The sequence below is a fragment of the Aythya marila genome, assembly GCF_965140915.1.
Source record: "Aythya marila genome assembly, chromosome: 1".
NCBI lineage: Eukaryota > Metazoa > Chordata > Aves > Anseriformes > Anatidae > Aythya > Aythya marila.
In genome coordinates, this window is record NC_139042.1 from 197,528,231 (window position 1) to 197,547,853 (window position 19,623).

General features: G+C 35.6%; 1 protein-coding gene across 1 annotated transcript in view; it reads right to left on the bottom strand.

Annotated features, from left to right (window-relative positions):
• The window catches only part of PCLO (piccolo presynaptic cytomatrix protein), a gene marked incomplete at its 5' end in the record, with an annotated part of 366,889 nt that overhangs the window by 64,224 nt on the left and 283,042 nt on the right, over positions 1-19,623 (bottom strand). The window contains 5 exons of the mRNA XM_082755642.1: positions 2,131-2,202; positions 9,207-9,300; positions 14,158-14,184; positions 15,879-16,009; positions 17,106-17,156. Coding sequence (XP_082611768.1) covers positions 2,131-2,202; positions 9,207-9,300; positions 14,158-14,184; positions 15,879-16,009; positions 17,106-17,156 — 375 coding nt within the window. The remainder of the gene's footprint in view (positions 1-2,130; positions 2,203-9,206; positions 9,301-14,157; positions 14,185-15,878; positions 16,010-17,105; positions 17,157-19,623) is intronic.

The window sequence follows — 19,623 nt, forward strand, 5'->3', positions numbered from 1 at the left end:
GCCCATGGAGGAGCCCCCGGTGGAGCAGGTGGATGTGGCCTGGAGGAGGCTGCGGCCCATGGAGAGCCCCTGCAGGAGTAGGCCCTGAGCCGGAGCTGCAGACCGTGGAGAGGAGCCCACACAGGAGCAGGGGATCTGAGGGGAGCTGCCACTCATGGGGGACCTGTGCTAGAGCAGTTTGCTCCTGATGGATGGACCCCATGGTACAGACCTATGCTGAAGTAGTTCTTGAAGATCTGCTGCCTGTGGGAAGCCCACACAGGACCAGTTTGGGAAGGATGGCATCCCGTGGGAGGGACCCCATGTGGAGCAGGGGAAGAGAGAGACCGTGAAAGAGCAGCGGAGATGAAGTGTCATGGACTGACCACAGCCCCCATTCCCCCATTCACCTGCACTGCTTGGGGGGAGGAGGTGGAAGAGAGTGAATGGGAGGAAGGTGTTTTCAGTTTTTTTTCTTTGTTTCTCACTTCTCTAGCTTGTTAGTAATATGCAATAAGTGTCTCTAATCTCTCTACATTGAGTCTGTTTTGCCCATGATGATAACTGTTGCGATAATTGAGTGATCTCCCTGTCCTTATCTCAACCCTTGAGCCCTTTTTATCATATTTTCTCTCCCTTTCCCTTTGAGGAAGGGGAGTGAGGTGAGAGAGCAGTTGTGGTGGAGCTCAGCTGCCCAGCTGGGTAAAACCACCATACATGGTTGAAGGTTGTTCCTAATGGGCAATACTGGCTAGCAGCTCTATTTTGGAGAAAATCTTGTTGATGTGAACCATAATGTGCCATGTGCCTTCTGGGGCATGCAAATGATGCTGACTTTATTCAGTTTTTCAGCAGTCTTTGATACCCATAAGTATCTATGCTTGTGCCTTTGTGAAAGTCCATTATAAATTCCTTAGGGCACAATTTGGATATCTCATTTTACTGAGTACCCTGGACTTCAAAATGGTCCTCAAGTACACTGGATGGTCTTTTCCCATGAAGCACGGTTTTCATGTTTAAGTTTGAATAATTCAATAAATAAAATAGTTCTAGAGGTTTAAAATATTTGAAGGCAAAGTTTAAATCTTCCTGTAGGAGCACCTGCTGGAGCATCCATTTTGTAAATGTCATAAATGACAGTGACGTAACTATTCAGTAAAACCCAGCTTTTGGAAAAATATGCTGAACCCAACAGGAATACTGATGTGGCATGCAGAAAATAAGTAATCATGTAGCTGCTTCCTATACATTTATTTTAGTAATTGTTCAAATAGTGTCACTGATTGCTCAGTTTTAGAGTTACACAAATGGATACTGGAGCTGAACTGAATGCCTTTTTGATAAATTCAAATGCAGACTAAGCAGAGGTATTCGGAGTTACTCTGTATATGAACAGTAATTTGAGCAATCGATTTTTCTGGGCTTCTGTTTCTAATTATAATCTTCTTTGGTAATAACATTTTTAATTACTTATTTGACATCATACTTATTGCTGGTAACTCTATATTATATGTCCATATGTTTGTTTGCTTTTAAAAGAGAGATCACACTGCTTCCCATGATCACTAATATATTTTTAATTACCAGGGTATTCAGGCCTTACAAGATTTTGCCTTCACTTATACTTTGGCAATGATATTACTATTTTTTAGTGTTATAAAGAAGACCTTGAATCTGCAAGAGCAAATAACAGACTCTTGCTGTTAATTGTGGATGTTCTATCATGTGTCTTGATGGCAAAATTTAATCCTTCAATAATTTCCAAAGACTGATACCTGCTCAGCCTTCCTACGTTATGTTAAAATCAAGGCTGGCATTTTATCAGTCACAACAAGAATCCACCATTCAGTCACATCTTGGGATCAAAAAAATAAATAGGTAAATAAAATCAGTGAAGTAACATTCTGTTGAGTCCTGAGTGAATTTACCCACTGTTTACCAAGATAAGGACAGGCATCTTATATGTGTGAATGAAGGAAATTATGATCAATTGTTGTGAAGTCAGCAGTAATATTGTGCTGTAAGAAAGTTTATACCTAATGTGTTTTTACTAGTCCCATACAGTGTAAGCAAACATTGTCCAAATACTAACAAGCCATTCATTGCCTTTCTAACTGGTCAAGGGCAGAGAGAAAGAAAGACGATACTCACTTCACCAAGGAAGTCATTCGATGAGAATCTATCATAATCCCAGACAGTCACTTCCAGTGTTTTCTTTTTCAGCTGCAATTTAAGTCAAAAGGAAATTAACCCCATTGCTATCATAAACTTCAAAACAATTATGTATGATGGTATATTTTCATTATCTCCTCATTGTACTATTTTTTATAGAGACAGATGGGCAGTTTTGTGACCACCACAACAGCCAAACTGATTTTCAAAGCCCTGTTTTTGTAGTTCTGCAGCTTTTCTCATTATCAAGTCTGAGTGGTCTGAACTTCAACATTTAGTTCAAGATTATTTTAAAATGAATTTCATACGTGTTATTTAAAACACCCTATTGAAACAGCCTCACCTGTGATGACCTGGCTTTAATACCTGTACAAATTCAGTGCAGTCAATGAGACTCTACAAATGGTCCAGACATGGACAAGTTTTACCACCAGGCAGTAATGACGGCCATCAAAACTTACTATCTGCAGATTGTGTTAAACATGATATCTGTGTCAAGCACCCTTCTAACAGGCTAACATAAGAAAGAAGTAAGTCTTTTTATCATAGAATCATAGAATATTCTGAGTTGGAATGGACCCACAAGGATCATCAGGTCAAACATATGGCTCCACACAGTTAAATTAAACTATAATTCTGACAGCACTGTCTAAATGCTTCCTGAACTCCAGAAGGCTTGGTGCCATGAACACTTCCCTAGGGAGCCTGTTCCAGTGTCTGACCACCCTTTCGTTGAAGAACCATTTCCTAACACCCAGCCTGACCCTCCCATGTTCCAGCTCCATGCCATTCCCTTGGGTCCTATCACTGACCCAGAGAGCAGAGCTCAGTGCCTGCCCCTCTGATCTCCTTGTGAGGAAGCAGCAGGCCTCCATGAGGCCTCCATGAGGTCTCAGCCTCCTCTGCTGAACAAACTAAGGAATGTCTGCTGGCTGCTGATCTTCCCCTCTAGACCTTTCACCAGAGGTCTTTATACAAAAAAGTATCTCTCACCAAAGGTTTTTATATGAAAAGATAGCTCAAAGCAGAGAAACTGTCGTCCAAAGCAGTTGACCTTATTAGAAAGATTGATCTGAGTGTCATCCCAGGGATCCATGGGGACAGATGGGAAGAAGAAGGTTGATTGATGGTAAGAACAAGACTGATTATTGGTGTTGTATACTGGAGCAAAAGTCTAGCATAGAGGCAACAAATAAATTAACATGACTTAGCAGAGGGAAGGACAAAGTCACGGGGAGTATCAGATATCTGTGAAGTCAGACTACAAAGTTTTAAGTGAAGAATTTGTTGGATACTTCTAAGTGTTGCTAAAGAAAACAGAACACCGTTCACATACTTGAATAAAAGAGATCACAACCAGAAATCTTATGTAATAATCAACATCATCATCCCAACAGAAGCTGCTCTGACTGTTAATTTGCTGCTTAGGAGAAAGGACAAAAAAAGATTGAGTTGTTGTTCAAAATCATAAGCTATAAAATTTACTGTACGTTACATACACTTTCAAGAAGAGCATCATTTCCCATTTACTTCCGTTTCACCTTGGTTTAATATAACACAGGTTCAGACAGTTTTAAATAATTTTAAATTGCCTTTAACTAATAATTTCATCTTATTATTATGTATTATGAATATCTTTTGGTCACAGATAATTTTAGAATAATGAACAGCTATGCAAATTCAGTTTCTTTGGAAATCGTATTAAAATCAGCATATCCCTGTAAGCCCACACAAAAGGAAATTGTGTTATTTTTAGCATCTATGATGTACTCTTTAAGAAGGCAAAAACATGACTTGAAAGCTAAGATTACAAACCAAAAATAATAATTGAGAACAATTCCTTAATCTTTCTTTGTTTTAATCCTACCTATTTAGGCAACATTTAACATATTCTTCTTAAAAATACAATGCAAAAAGTAAGCAAAAATTTGAACAAGGGAAAGGTTCTGCCTTGAATATCTTTTACATATATGTAAAGGGGATTTCCTTGACTAAATAAAATGTATTTTCTTTGCTGTTCAAAGAGAGTATTAAAATTGCAATGTGAAATCTAACCTGAAAAATAAGTTGAACAACCTGTGGTCCATGCTACTTTTAGTTTCTTGGGTGATACTATTTTCTGCTAGTTGCTATACTAAGTATATGTATGTTTGCCCAGAAAAACAGGAATCACATAAATGCTTTTCAGAAATTCATTGTCTCAACGTTTGTTATTTTGAGAGGATATAGTTGCTAATTGTTTCAAGTTACGGCTGCGCAAGGACAGAGAGAAGAACACATAGAACCAGAGGAAAAACAAAACAAAACAAAACATAGCACAACAACAACAAACAAATATGGAGCTGAAATATTTTTTTTTGTGGAAATGGGAAAATAGAGATTTTCCAGTAACTGCAATCCTACTTTGCTAGCATTTTTTATGGTAATAAAATTGTGCTGAAAACTTGCAGCACTCTACATTTCATTGAGTTATCTATTTTAAGCCTCTTAGTTTGATAAAGCTTTTATGAAATATTATGACAATGAAAAAACATCAAAACAGCTTTATTAGGCAGTAAATGAAATGAGTTTTGAAAAGGAGGAAAATTTGCTTTTCTGAAGATGTATTTATGTACTATTACTAAGGCCAAGGAACACTCAATAGCTAGGGATTTTAAAAGCAGCCATTATACTGTCACAGGAAAGCAAGGTTTTGCCTTACATCATCCAATTTTAGGTTGTGAGGACATAAGTTCAGATCCTCATCAGAAATTTAACTGACAGCATTGCTGAAAATGATTTTTTGGAAATGGTCTCCATATGACAGTAGGCTCCTGCAAGTAGGCAATGCATTCACAAGCGAATGAGAAGGTGCACCTAAAAGAGGCAAAGCAGTTTGACCCAGATGATTTTACAAATGTTGTGAAGCTAATTTGAGTTTAAAGAACGTTACAAAAACAGTGCTACTAAGCCACAACTAATTTTGATTTTGGACTCTGCCTTGTGGAAGTGAAAATTAAAAAAAAATAAAAAAAAAAAAGAAAAAAGAGAGAGAAAGAGAAAGAAAATAAACATCTAAGATTTCCACATTATGACGTGAGAAATCCAGTCAGCTTTAGGCTGCTGTGGAAAAACGTAATTTAAAGAAGATAAAGGAATATGCAGAAACAGACAGTGTGAATAATATTTTCTCTTATTGATGACCAAACCAATGCCACACATGACAGAAGTGTCTATTACTGGATTTGAATGACTGGAGGTCCCTTGATGTTGTGACTAATAATGCTAGTCCATGTAATTAAAATGCATTAATTGAAAAATTTAATGGATTCTCCTTGAGAAAGCTTATACAACTCATGACTGGAAAAAAGGCATCATTTTAATGCAGGTTTTTTTTTTTTTTTTTTTTTTTTTTTTTTTCTCCAATGAAGAAAGTAAATTCCTATAATCAGTTTAGAAATATTTTAAAAGTTTGCAATCTCAGTCAGGATATTTGATGAGTAGAAATAAAGGTGTTGTATTACCTTATGCATTATACTTATGTTTCCACTGATATTTAACATTTAAAGGTACCCATCTCTATAATGCTGTACTTCAGTATGCGGGAGGACAGAAAGACTTTTAGAAACTTACATTTTCTTGTCCAAGATTTATGTGCCAGCACCTTGCTGATTCATAAGAAATCACTTCTGGAAATTAGATTTAGGCTCCTAAATCACTGAAGGATCTTGAATATATTACTCTTTCTAAATATGTTATCTTCAATTTAAGAATATGAACAACAGCAAGAACCATATGCTTTAATGAATTCTATCCATTATTTAAGAAAACATTTTGCCTACTTTTTAATAAATAAGAAATTGAGGAAAACAATGCCACATCTTAGATTGTGGTCATACATTAGACCAGTGACCTAACCAGCAACAGAACTTTCAACTTTTACCATCTTCTGAAATCATCCTAAAGCTTCTTTTCCTTACCTGAGTAGGCATATGACTTGAGTTTGCAATTATTATGCAATATTGTAATGTGTGTACTTAGTATTCTTCTCAAACTGTAATTATCTACACTTTGTTACTTAAAAAAACACCCTCAAATTACTAAATATTTAGTTTATTTTTTGTTCTCTGTTAAAATGGAATGTGCTATGTTATAAAACCAGTTATTCTGACCTTGAAAAATCAATTTCATTTCAAAGAGTGATGTGTTTCCCATAATTATTTTCATTTTAATTTCAGCGAGGTTATGAAAGTGTAAAGGAAAATGAAAAATTGTACAACTAGCTAAAGTCTAGATAGCAACATTGAAAAGACTATATTAGGAAATATTTAATGATACTTATTTGCTGTCAGGAAACAACCGTGCTTTGATGGAAGATAAGGAAATGCTTCTTTGAAGAAATAATATTTATAAAGACTCCTGAGCTTGTGGGAATGACTGCTAACTCTACAGATTGGTGTTGATGCAGCCATGCTTGTTTGTTGACCAGAACACTCATTTTCAGTCTATCATAATTATTATCTTGCATTTCTCTTCATGCTCCTAACTATTGTGAAATTTCTGTGCATGAGGGCTATGAGTGCAAACAATGTACTGTTATATGGTGATCGTTCTTTAAACTGTAGAGGGTACTTGTCCTGGTTTCAGTTAGAACAGAATTAATTTTCTTCCTAGTAGCTGGTGGAATGCTGTGTTTTGGCTTAGGATGAGAAGAGTGCTGATAACACCCCGATGTTTTAATTGTTGCAGAGCAGTGCTTATACCAAGCCAAGGACATCTCAGCCTTTTGCTTTGTCCTGCCAACAGGCAGGCTGGGGGTGCAGTAAGAGCTGGGAGGGGACAGACCCAGGACAGGTGATCCAAACTAGCCAAAGGGGTATTCCATACCATCTGACATCATGCTAAACAATATATAGGGGTGGCTAGCCGGGGGGAGGGGTCCGGACTGCTCGGTTAGGCTGGGCATCGGTCAGCGGGTGGTGAGCAATTGCATTGTGCATCACTTGTTTGTACATATTATTATTATTTTCCTATTATCACCATTGTATTATTATTATTATTATTGTTATTATTACTTTTGTTATTATTATTTTCCTGTCTTATTAAACTGTCTTTATCTCAACTCACGGGCTTCACTTTCCATTTCTCTCCCCCGTCCCAGAGAGGGAGGGGGAGGGTGAGCGAACGGCTGCGTGGTGTTTAGCTGCCGGCCGGGTTAAACCATGACAGTACTTCTCATGGTGGAATCAGTTGGTGAGTTATTAATGTATTTTACTGTATATTCTGTAAATCAAGGCACTGAATTTTACACAATATGAGAAACACTGACATCAGTATCTTACCACTAGATAAAAGCCATAGAAGGAAATGCCTGCATACACTTCTGTGTGAGAAGACAAAATATACAATATATGTGGTACTAGGATGAAACATGCATTTGTAATTGTAAGCATTGCATGAAAGTATGAGAGGAAAAGGAGATCTGCAAACAGAAAGCAAAAGTTCAAAGAATTCCATATGTAACCTAAAAGCAAATTTCATCGAGCAATAGTCAAAAGACTGACATCAAAGATATAAAGAGATTTTCTAACATAGATCTTTGTCCAAGAAATTGTAAACTAAGATTATCCAATTGCCAAACAGCCATTGAACATCCAACACCCTTAATTACAACTCTGGAAATGTCACAGAAGAACCAAAAAGCAAATTAAGTAAACTGAGGAGTCTGTCTTAAATGGGAAGCTCAGACCATGTTGTTTGGAAATATTGCTAAGACTTACCAAACATTCTTATCAAACACAGAAGACCTAAGGTTTATACTGCAGCAAGACAAACCTCATAGTTTTTTTCTTTACTCCTTAGGCTTTCACTGTCAGTGAACTGCCATTTATGCAAGTCTACAAGAAAAAGCATGCAAAACCCAGCAAATCAAAACCACTATGATATAGATACTTAGATATAGATAACAAGGGGCCTCTACAGTAAATCTGAGGTAATGCCTCTAATAGCAAGATGTATATATTGCATGAGCAACCATGCAAGTCCCTCTGTGAGAGGGGTTTTGCTCCATGCAAAATCCGATGTTTTAATCTATGTTCATAGATTCATAGGAAGAATGAATAAACAAACTTTAAGTTAGCAAGATAATACCGATGTCTTTGTGTTGTGTTGGAGAAGTATATAAAAGTATTGGTTCATGAAAGAATCTGATCTTGGTAAGCTTTTTTTCTGAAGTACTGAAACATTAGATGGCCTTGAAAAACAAAGCTGAAAGCATCAAGAACAAAACACCAAGAAAGGCAGAAAGATTTGGGAGAGCCTACAGATGGTATTCTATAAAAATATGCTTCGTAATTTAAACAGGCTGATCATTTTGTCCATTGTGCCTTCTTCAAACAGTAAAAGGTCTCTTTAAAAAGGAAGATGCAGAAAAAGAAGAGTGGATTGCTACATACTGCCTCAGTTAACCCCTTGGATCAGTTAGAGTTATGAAACAACCAAGAAATAGACACAGAAGGCTTCCACTGAACTATTCCCCAGATGTGATTTAAATCTTTCTATAACAAGGGAATTAAATCTCTTCTGAATTTTGTTGAACAGATTCATATTTCAAAACCATTGCTGTAAATTATTGGTAAATGTAAACATGTATCTCTACATTTCATAAACATTTTTGAACAAGAAAATATTTTTAAGAACTGTGTTTTCTGTGAACTTGCATGGTTTTTGGAATCAAGAGTGATGCTGATTTCTGCATCTACTACACCAGCTTCAGTCTGGATTAATTCCCTCCCTGTGTTCCATAATCATTTTTAGAAATAACACATCCATACTTACAACATGCTTATCAATGTAATCCACACAAATGATCATTTTTATGAATAGAAAGAACAAGAAAAGAGAATTGATATAGTGATCTCTATAAGAGGCAAGGACATAGTTACAAATTTCCCCTGAATTTGGCAAGATTTCTTAGGAGTTCACAAAGTTGCCAGTGCCACTGCACGATAAGCACTGCAGACCACATAAATAAATATAGCAGCAAATTGCACTGAATAGTATTACCACTTACGCACCTGCTCCACAGAGATATTTTTATAAATGACCGTCTGATTCCACTCAGGATTCAAGCTTTTCTGCACATACTTAGTTCTTCGCTTGTACTCAGCACTGAATTTGAACAAAGGAAGGAAACATCACATTAACAATCTTTTGTTTCTTTCCGTTCTAATACAAAACAACTCCCGCCCCCCCAAAAAACAAACAAGCAAACAAACAAACAAACAAAAAGAAATCTCAGAGAAAAAAAAAAATATATCCTTTATTTCTGTAACAATTGAGGGTTACAAGAGGATGACAGCCTACTTTGTTTGTTTGTTTTGTTTTTGTTTCGCTACACTTAGTATATTTTCTTGACATCTGACTCTTCAGTGGACTATTGCTGCCTACAACTGTGTCTACATAAAGCATCAGTCAGCGAATGCACATATGCTTTGTTCTCTCATTGTATGTGTTGTGCTCTGACTATAAATGAAAGTGATAATGCATTGATTTCTTTACCAAGACCATCTTCCTACTATCACTTTAAGGTACCAGAAATCCATTATATTTATAGGTTATGGTCTCTAATTACTGGATTGCCATCACACTAGAACATTCAGGGATGACCATGGAGTAAATAATATCCTGTTAATGATAGAAACAATAATTTATTATTGATCCTGTTCTCTGCCTCTAACTGCACTGGAAACAAACATAAAAGTACATCAAGCTCATGATTTCTTTTTTTTTTTTTTTTTTTAATCAATAGCCAAGAATAAAACATTGGCTGCATAATCTGTTTTTAAAAAAGACTTGGCAGGGCTTTCTATTGTACTTTGCATTTTCCAAGGATGGGGAAAGCAATACACAAACCTTTAATAGCATATGGATTCATCTAGTGTCATGAGCTTTGATGTCTGATCTGCTTCCATTCCAATTTTAATTTAACATAAATTTTAATGGATATCTCAAAAGAACTTGGCAGGAGAACATAAAAAGCTTTCAATATTTTGAAAATCCAGTGAGATATAAGGCAAAGAACTTATTTTTGTCACTCTGCAAATTTAACTTGGGTTCAAATGTCCTATACAGTAAGGTCATACATATTACATCTGTTACTAGATCCAGGACCTTCTCCAGCGCTAAGACAAAATCACAGACTCATAGAATTATTAAGGTGAAAAAGACCTTCAAGACCATATGGTCCAACCATCTCCCTACCACTAATGTCACCCACTAAACCATGTCCCTAAACACCAAGTCCAATCTTTTCTTGAACATCCCCAGGGACAGTGATTCCACCACATCCCTGGGCAACTCGTTCCAATGCCTGACTGCTCTTTCTGAGAAGAAATGGCACAGAAAGACCTTTATCCGCTCTGTTAAACTCCCTTATGATACCTTAATATTAATATTTGGTAGTGTGATTTTTCTCCTGATTGTCCCACTTCTGACTTCAGATTGAACCGTGTTTTGGTTCAAACTGTAGTACAGTCTCACAGCTGATGAACTACATTCCTTTCATATGAGATTAATACAGAAGATGCACTCCAGAGGCTCATTTAATCAGCCAGACACTAATATGTACTGTGCATTGTACCAGGCTCATGTGAGTCCAAATTAAAGTTATGTGAAATATGCCTGTGTTTCATTGTCACATATATACCAATGTTGGGTCTTCAGCACCACCAGTTTCATTCTACAAACTCAATACTGTTGTGCAGTGCTCGCTTCTAATTATTGGACTTAGTGGCTGTACACACTAAACTCTCCTGAAGTTTTGCCACTAAAAGTAATAATACTGCTTTTCAAAATAATTCTGCAAAAATTAAAACACAACATCAATGATTGTATTAGTAGGTTCTGGATTAGAAATTTCCTCTATTCTCAGTAGATTTTAAATCTGATCACTTGCTTTGATAGCCTTTTTTCACTTTGTAACTGTTCACTGTCCATTGAAAATATTGGTTCCCATGTGCTGAAAAGATACTATACTGAATATATGGAAATATTTTGTTGTTAATGCAATTAAGCTACTGTGTTCTAAAGGAGACAAGGCACAATGGATCTGGTGTTTATCTTAAATCTCACTAAGTAATTGAGCTGAGTACCAGGCAAGTGTACATGGAAAACAACCAACATCAGTAGATTACTGAGCCACTACAACTAGAACACAAGAACCAGAGTCCTGAAGGGGACATAGCATCAGTTTCTTAAAACTGGTATGTCATCAAATGTCACGTACATTGATACTGTAGTAGTGGAGATGCAGTATAAGAACAGACCATACTACTCTGCTTCTGGGACTACACTGAACAGATTCTGAGTAAACATAATAGGGAGGCCTCTTGATACATTTAGATATTATTAAGTATGAACAGTAATAAACCTTACTGACATTTCCGTCCTGAAACCTACTGCTCAATGAAATTTTCTTTAAACCTAAGCACATTTCTGTTTCTTTTGAATTTTTATTTAAAAATGATTATTTCCAGTATTAATTTTACTTTCAGTAACTCACTTAAAATGTATATATCTTATAAAAATATCAATTTTTACATAAAAAATGGGTACTGATATGCATTTTGTTCTTTCTTTTCTTTTTAAAGAGAGTAATTTGCAATGCCTAGCAAGCACCACTTCATTTTCACAAACTTATTACAAGGAAAAGTTTTGTCTCTTCTGTCTCTTCAATAATAACATATCAGGGTTGCAGAAAAAGGTACAACATAGATATGCTCAAGGTAACAAAATATTTTTGCTCACAATGATAGGAAAATAAGTCCTCTTAGTTTTCTTACTCAGGTTGTCGGTTCTGACTGATACCTTCTAATGAAAGTTACTCGTAACCATTTGTTTGCTCATAGATATTCTACATAGTTCCATTAATTTTTTATTTTTTGCAAAACATGCTATTCACTGTCTTCTAATTTACTGAAAAACGTGAAGGACATTGGAATCTGTGAAACAAAGTATCTGGCAGCCTCTGCTTATGAGAAGAAAGCAGCGGCTGTCAATAAGAAAGTTAGTTGTGTCAGCCACTGTGTACAATCACTTTTTGAAAACAGGTTTCTTTTTTTTCTTGTGTATCAGTAAGAGATGGATGAATGAAAATCTAGGGGGATCAAGACCATATGGAAGAGAAAGTTATTTCTTTGCAGTTTTTGCAAGGAAAATCTGAATCTTTTTAGAAACTAGATTTTGATAGCATATCCCATTCAGTATTGTGCTTAGATCTTTTAAACTCTTCAGCAGATTTTTTTTTCCTCTGCTCTCTGATCTGAAAAAAGCATCCTTGTCACTCAAAATCATCATGAGATTTCACTAACCCATGGAGAGGTATGAGACTGGCAAATGAGAACTGGGCTAGCAGCATCTCTTTCTTTGACCTCATGGTAGTCTTTAAACAATTATTCTGATTAATGAAATATTAATTTATCTAAATGTCTTCTGTAATCCATTTACTTTTTACCGTAACGAAGCTAGGATAGTACTATAGAGCTTGATCCATATGTTGTAAGATCAATACTCATTTAAAAGAACTGTTATACTTCTTTTTGAAGTAAAAAAGGTTCCTTTGTTCTATCAACCAAGAAAGTGAATCCATGATATCCATCTCTTAGTCCTGGATTTTATTTTGCAATATTACAACTTCACTACCTTTTTATAGCTTCTGATTCTTGCTGAAAATATGTGAGAACACTATTCAGGTAGTGTTGAATAGTAGAGTTGGCAGAGAAGAGAATTAAATGTGTTGTTGAAAGCATAACTCTGGAGTATTTCCAGTGAAGTATCTGGATCAAAATTGGCTAGGGGGGAATTAGCCCACATTCACGTAGCCTATGGTGTGGATCCATTGTAGAGGGAAGCAGGAGACCTTGATCACACGTAAGGAGGCACAGCTCCAGACTAAGCTGAAGGTCTTTAGATGTCTGAAAGGAAGGATCTGACAAATAAATTAAGTTCATCTTACTTATACACCTTCCCCCCAACAACTGCAATTAACAGATGGTAATGCTTTAATAAAACATTCATTAAAGCTAATCATACCTAGTATGAAATAATTTGCACTTGAAATTGTCATAGAGTATGCTGTGTAAAAAGATATAAACTGTATTACTCTTTCCTTTATCTTTTCTCTATGCTTCCCTGGTTACAGATTATCAATATATAATACAACAGAAAGTGCAATGAAAAAAAAAAGTTTAATAGAATAACTGCAAGTAACATGTGGCATTTAAACACATTCATTTAATAATTCTACTAATGAAGACCAGGCTGAAGATAGAGCAGATCTGTTTATTAAAAAGCCATCTGTTGACTTGTTTGGTCAGCTTTCTACTTTTAAGCAAATGCAGAGTGAAAGCTGAATTTCTATTATTGCGTATTTATCTTTGGTTGATACTAGTGTATCTTGAGAACGGAATTTTGCCTTATGTTTCCAAATCCAGGACAAACAAAGCACTAGTAATTCCAGTTAGTAAAAATTCAATTACACTGAATAGCCATTTATGTGCTCAAAAAGCTTTAAAGTCATCTGGGTGATTATCTAGATTGATACTTGGCATTAAAGTCCACACGCTGTGCAAAGCGCAGAGAGAAAAATATTCCATCTCACTTCCAAGCAATGCTGTTCCTGTTGGCATCTTGAGACAAGTTCACTGTGCATTGTTTTACAACTTTCAGCGAATGAGAATGAATTTTTAGACATCTATGACTAAATTAAACTCTTCCAGATATCAGAGGAAATTTCATGTGTCATCAGAGTTTGGGCCTAAGATATTACTGCATCAAGGCATATTAAATACTTGTTTCGAATTCCTTCTGACCTGGAAATCAGGTTCATTAGGGAATGAACAGCAAAACCATGCAGCAATTGTGTCATCACGACTTAAGAGAAATATGTATTTCAATGCACAAACTGATCATAACATCATGCTTGCATACAAAAATGAAAGAATAAAATTGAAACACAGTACACTCTACCTTGCATTTTGGACAACCATGACTTGTCTGCATACCCAGCATTAAACATAGTTAGGAACACAGAGGAAGCAGCATGAGAGAAAATGGGAAGAGACAGAGATGAAAGAAGATGTAAATAATGGTAGTTTCTAGTATCAGAATCAAAGGAAACAGAGGCATTACAAGGAATAAGCAGTCTTGTATGGATTGAACTACAGATAAAAGATACTTATGAACAGTTCAAGTCTCTGCTTTCAGATACAAGTTTTGCACTTTTGAGAAGCTCTTCATTTTCATTACTCCCAAAAGCCCCAACCTACACATTTAAAACAGTAAAATTGCCATATCTTAAACCCAAATAAAACTAAAATCCAAATTCTTCATAACTTGGCCCCAACTTTGAATCTATATTTTGATATGACTTAGAATTCTGCAGGTTGAACAACTCTGTAGTTCAAAGCCTTACTTCTACATCATGAATCTATCTGCAAAATTCTCAGTAAGATTGATTTGACAAGTATTTGACGAGACTCGTAGGTGCATTAAAAAAAAAAAAAAAAAAAAAAAAAAAAAGATTTAGTACCTGTTCCCATTATATTCAGTAATAGTTTTGGGCCCAGTGCCACTGAACAATATTGAATACTGTATAGCTGGAATCAGCAAGCTACTAAATACACATGCTTTAGTTTCACCATTTGCATGCTTTTAGCTGTGTTTTCCCATATGCCAAATACTAAACTGTGACTTGAGCATGCACTTTCCAGTTACTTTGAATAGATCAGAAATACAGATTTTTAGTTATGTGGTCCCAGCCTAGGAGTCTTTTAGGATGAGTGTGATTACACAAATTGAGAAGTTTGCAGGAATTTGACTTTGCAAATTGAGGCCTTAGTTTAGTTTAAGGTAATCAGCTTAACTTTAGACAAATCTACTGTCAATTAAATCAGCAGTATTTTTATAGCTGATTATACTTACATATATGTGTGAAATTCTGCAAATTTATGGCACAAAAGGAGTTATAATATTGCTGATACAGAAAAAAATATTTTTTAAACAGTAATTAGCTATTTGTCATTACAGTCATTACAGAGTTTAAGAAAGCAATGGTCTATGAAAACGTGGTCACTAATTTGTATAGTCTTTAAATATAAAATTACAAGAATTTCTAAAACTATATCTTAGCTCTTAATAAATACATAAATAAATAAAACACATGGAATGACTGCTTTCTGTCTCATATATCTCACCTTTAATATTATACTGCAATCTCAAATTAATCTCAGCTACTGTGATTGTGCATGTTTGCAAAACTGTACCTCAGCATGTAGATTTTTGTATTACATAATTACAGGACAATTCGTTACACCCAAATTCATGCACTTCAATACAAGTTAGAGACAGATTTCTAGGGAGAACTTTGAAGTCCATATGTTTATTGCCTTTCAGCATACTGTTATTCTCTTAATACACAATTTTCCATGTACTACAATTTTTAAATGGAAAGATAGGAAAAAGAATAGATGACATCTACACAAATGATCATGAAGACCCTGAAGTCAATAGCAAAGTATAAACATTCACCTGGAAATAGAGTCAGACTCTCCACTAAAAATTCACCATTTTTCCTGGTGTTGTACCTGTGCTTTCTAGAGCATTAAACTCTCGGTTCTTTTCATTAATGACAAGCAACAAGCCCAAATTTAAAGAAAGAAATTTCAGGTTAAAATTTCTCCTGCACTTACCCTCTCCCTGGAAGAAGATAAACTTTAACAAAGGGGTCAGAATAGCCATTATTGTCTCTGGGAGCAAGGTTTCTTGCCTGAAGGATGTGGATGATAAGGTTGCCAAGGTGCTTGTCATAGTTGATTTGAAGCTAGAGAAGGCATTTAAACACAGCAAGATTATTTTTATTTTTACTTTCTAAATGACTTCTCTCCAAAATCCTTTGCCTGAAGTGAGTATTACACCCTTAGTTTTGACTGGAAATAAAAACGTGGAATATTCTGTCTTTCTCTACTGACTAGAAGGAGATGCTAGATCATTATGTTGGATGTTGAAATAATTTTTTCTTTCACAGTCTGCCAGTATTGTTTAAAACAAAGGACACAGACGTATTGATCTATTCTATTCAGTAAAAATTTGAACACTTGATATTCTGCTGAGTAATAGACTGTTTATTCAGTAGAAACTACATACATACTGACTACCCAGATCCCAAGCCCAGGAAGTGTGTTATAGAAAATAGAATCATAGGATCATCTAGGTTGGAAAAGACCTTCTAGATCATTAAATGCATCCATCACCCTGACCTACCAAGACCCATCACTAAACCCTTAGTGTCACAAGTGTTATGGTACCTAACAAATTATGGGATTATGGATGTTATAGTACTATGGAAAGACCATATCTACATAGGAGAGAGAGAGACAAATACAGGAAATGAAAGAAAACTATAGAAAATTAGTCTTCATTTGTTCTGCTTCTCCCAGTTCCACTGCTTTAAAAAACTAGAGTAAAATCAGTTTACTTAAAATATAATCACTAATTTGGCATTGCATAGAAATGTATACAGTGCACCATGAGAAACCCCTTATAGTCTTTGATGTAAGTAGAGTCCAGAAGGACTCTAGCTGAATATCAATAAAGTATGCAGTAAAGGCTGGGAATTGATGAAGGAAACCAAAATAACTGCACAAAGGTTAAATATTAGAATAAATTTCACTATATTTTTATCACTTTCAGGAAGAGTAGCATTTTTTTGTACTTGTTTGTATTTCACTAGCCAACTTTAAAGAGGAAACTGAAAACCTATCCTGACTTACACCACATGTTATTTCATCGAGTTACATTTCAAGGGGTAGAAAATCAATAATAAACCACTTAATAGAGATTGTTTTCAGCATGCTTATTCAACAGGGAAAATCAGCTAGTTGAAACAACAATTTACACATTAAGAATTACATATTTACCTGAATTTCTCCAGTAACTGGATGGGAAGCAGACTTTGTACCTTCAGTGGGCTGCCAGATTAAAATACACAAACAAATAAATACATAGGCACACAGTCACTTATATATAAATATGCATATTGGAAATAATAGATTCTCAAAAATAACTTTTTTTTTTTTTATATATATATTGCAATATTGCCACACACTTTCATTTTCCTTACAGATTTTCTTGGAGTGTTGGATATGAATGGTTTTTGAATAAGGACAACATGGAGACTACAAGTCCTGGACAAGAGCATGTTGAAGTTTAGGTAGTTCACTGCCCTTTTCAAATTAGCTGTGAAGAAACATCTCCCCAGTAACTCAGACCTGAGGACAAGACATAACGAGAAAAATCCCAGCCACACAATAATGCAAAAGAAAGCAATCCAAATCCACCTAGTTTTCATCTGGAAGTCACTGAAGTCAGAATGTTTCCTCAGAGTGAATCAGTCTGAGCTGCCCAACAAAAGGTCTCAAAGAGGGAGTTTCACTCCTTATGCCAAAGGCAGGGACCTATCTAACCATCATGCCAACTTTCAAGGTCAGGCTTAAATGGTTTACATTTCTCATATTTACCTCTACAAATAGATGTTATTATACTAGAATAGTTCAGCTCTTATACTAGTACCAACAATACAGACAATGCTACAAACTAACTTGGAATGAGCTGTGTTGCAGCTACAAAATTTTTGCAGAATATTCTAAATGCTCAATTTTTCAGAAATCTGAATAGCAAAAATAATTAATTGTTTCATACTGATTTTTTTATAATACAGAGTGTATTAGAAGTGATGCTGTAGAAGCAGTTCAGAGAAAAGGGAAAGGGCATGTTGAATTTGTGTTGGGACTTCCAAAGGCAGTTAAAATGAATTGCCTTTAACTGTTTAGTTACTTTGCTGTCTGTCACCTGCATGTCTGTAAAAATAAATGTACATTTTTAACTCCCTCCAGTTCTATAGAACACAGAATCATAGAATAACAGAATGGTTTGGGTTGAAAGATGACCTTACAGATCATCTAGTTCCAACACCCCTGCCATGGGCAGACATGTCCCACCAGACCAAGCTGCCTAAAGCCCTGTCTAACCTGGCCTTGAACACTTCAAGGGCTGGGGCATCCACAGCTTATGTGGCAACCTGTGCCAGTGCCTCACCACCCTTTGAGGGAAGTATTTCCTCCTAATCTCCAATATAAATCTCTCCTTCTTTAGTTTAAAACTATTACCCCTTGTCCTGTCACTATCTGCCCATGTAAAAAGTCATTCGTTCTCGAAGTGACTTTTCATTATTTGTTGTTATTATATTATTATATATTTTCAGCTTGTAGTCATTTACAAGGCTGTATTCATTTACAAGGCATATTAAATATTTTGTTTTCTCTCTGACATCAGCTGATTTAAAACTGACTGTGAAGAACTACCCAAATATTTCATAGAAAGAATTTATTTTATTATTTCATGAATAATTTAGGCTTAAAGAGATGTCTGGAAGTCATCTGGTCCAGCCTCCATCTCTGAGAAGGGCCAACTTTGAAGTTGGATCTGGATTTAAAGGCAGAGATGCAAATAATATATTTCTTTATCAGCACCTCAGTGAGGATTAATTTGAAAAGGAAAAGTATTTCACTGCTGGCTTCTCTAGGAGAAAAGGAATCTGAGGATTTAAGAAAACAATCCATTCTTCAAGACATAAAGACAATTACATTTTTCTATAGGACACATATATCCTGGATGTAATCTGTACCACAGAATGATCTTGCATTTACATAATAAAAGAGACAAGTATGCACAGGATATACTCTGTTCAAGGCTCCCAAAGGTTAAATCTCTTTTCTAATGGATAATCTAATTTATTTCTAATTTCTTCTGATACTCCCCACACACACTCATACTCTGTGTAAGAACCCATACTTTGTAATGCTATTACACCTGATGGAGAAGGTTGTCATTACCACGATTTGAAACTCATGTAAATGCCAGGCTCTGATATTAGGCGTTATCACTCTCTGTAGTAATGGGAAAAAGCATTAAATATGAGATATGCATTGCAGAATATCAAAGAGAATCCTACAACATTTCTGGAATGTATATTCTATACCAAAAGATTTTTGTAGATCTTTTTGTGTTTTGCAAATATAAAAGAAGATTTAACTTGCTAAAAGTAAGAGCTGTAGCAAAAGCAAATTACAGGCAGTTTGAATATTGTCTGTCATGAAACTGGCTAAAGTGAAGAATCAGTGCTGCAGTGTACCTGGAAATGCTTTCAGCCCAAGGCAGAGAGGCATTCCAGAAAAGATGAGAAGTAGATTTCTCTTCTAAGAAAGTGCAACATTGTTATGAACTTGGCCTGCAGTCAATGAACAAAAACTGTACAAGTCAACAAGAGCTATGGTTGTTATGAAAGGAATGCCTCTCAACATGATTTTCAGAAATAAGCAAAGAATGCTTCAAATAGTTACCTGATTAGTTTTGACTTTTGCATCCCTTACATAAAGG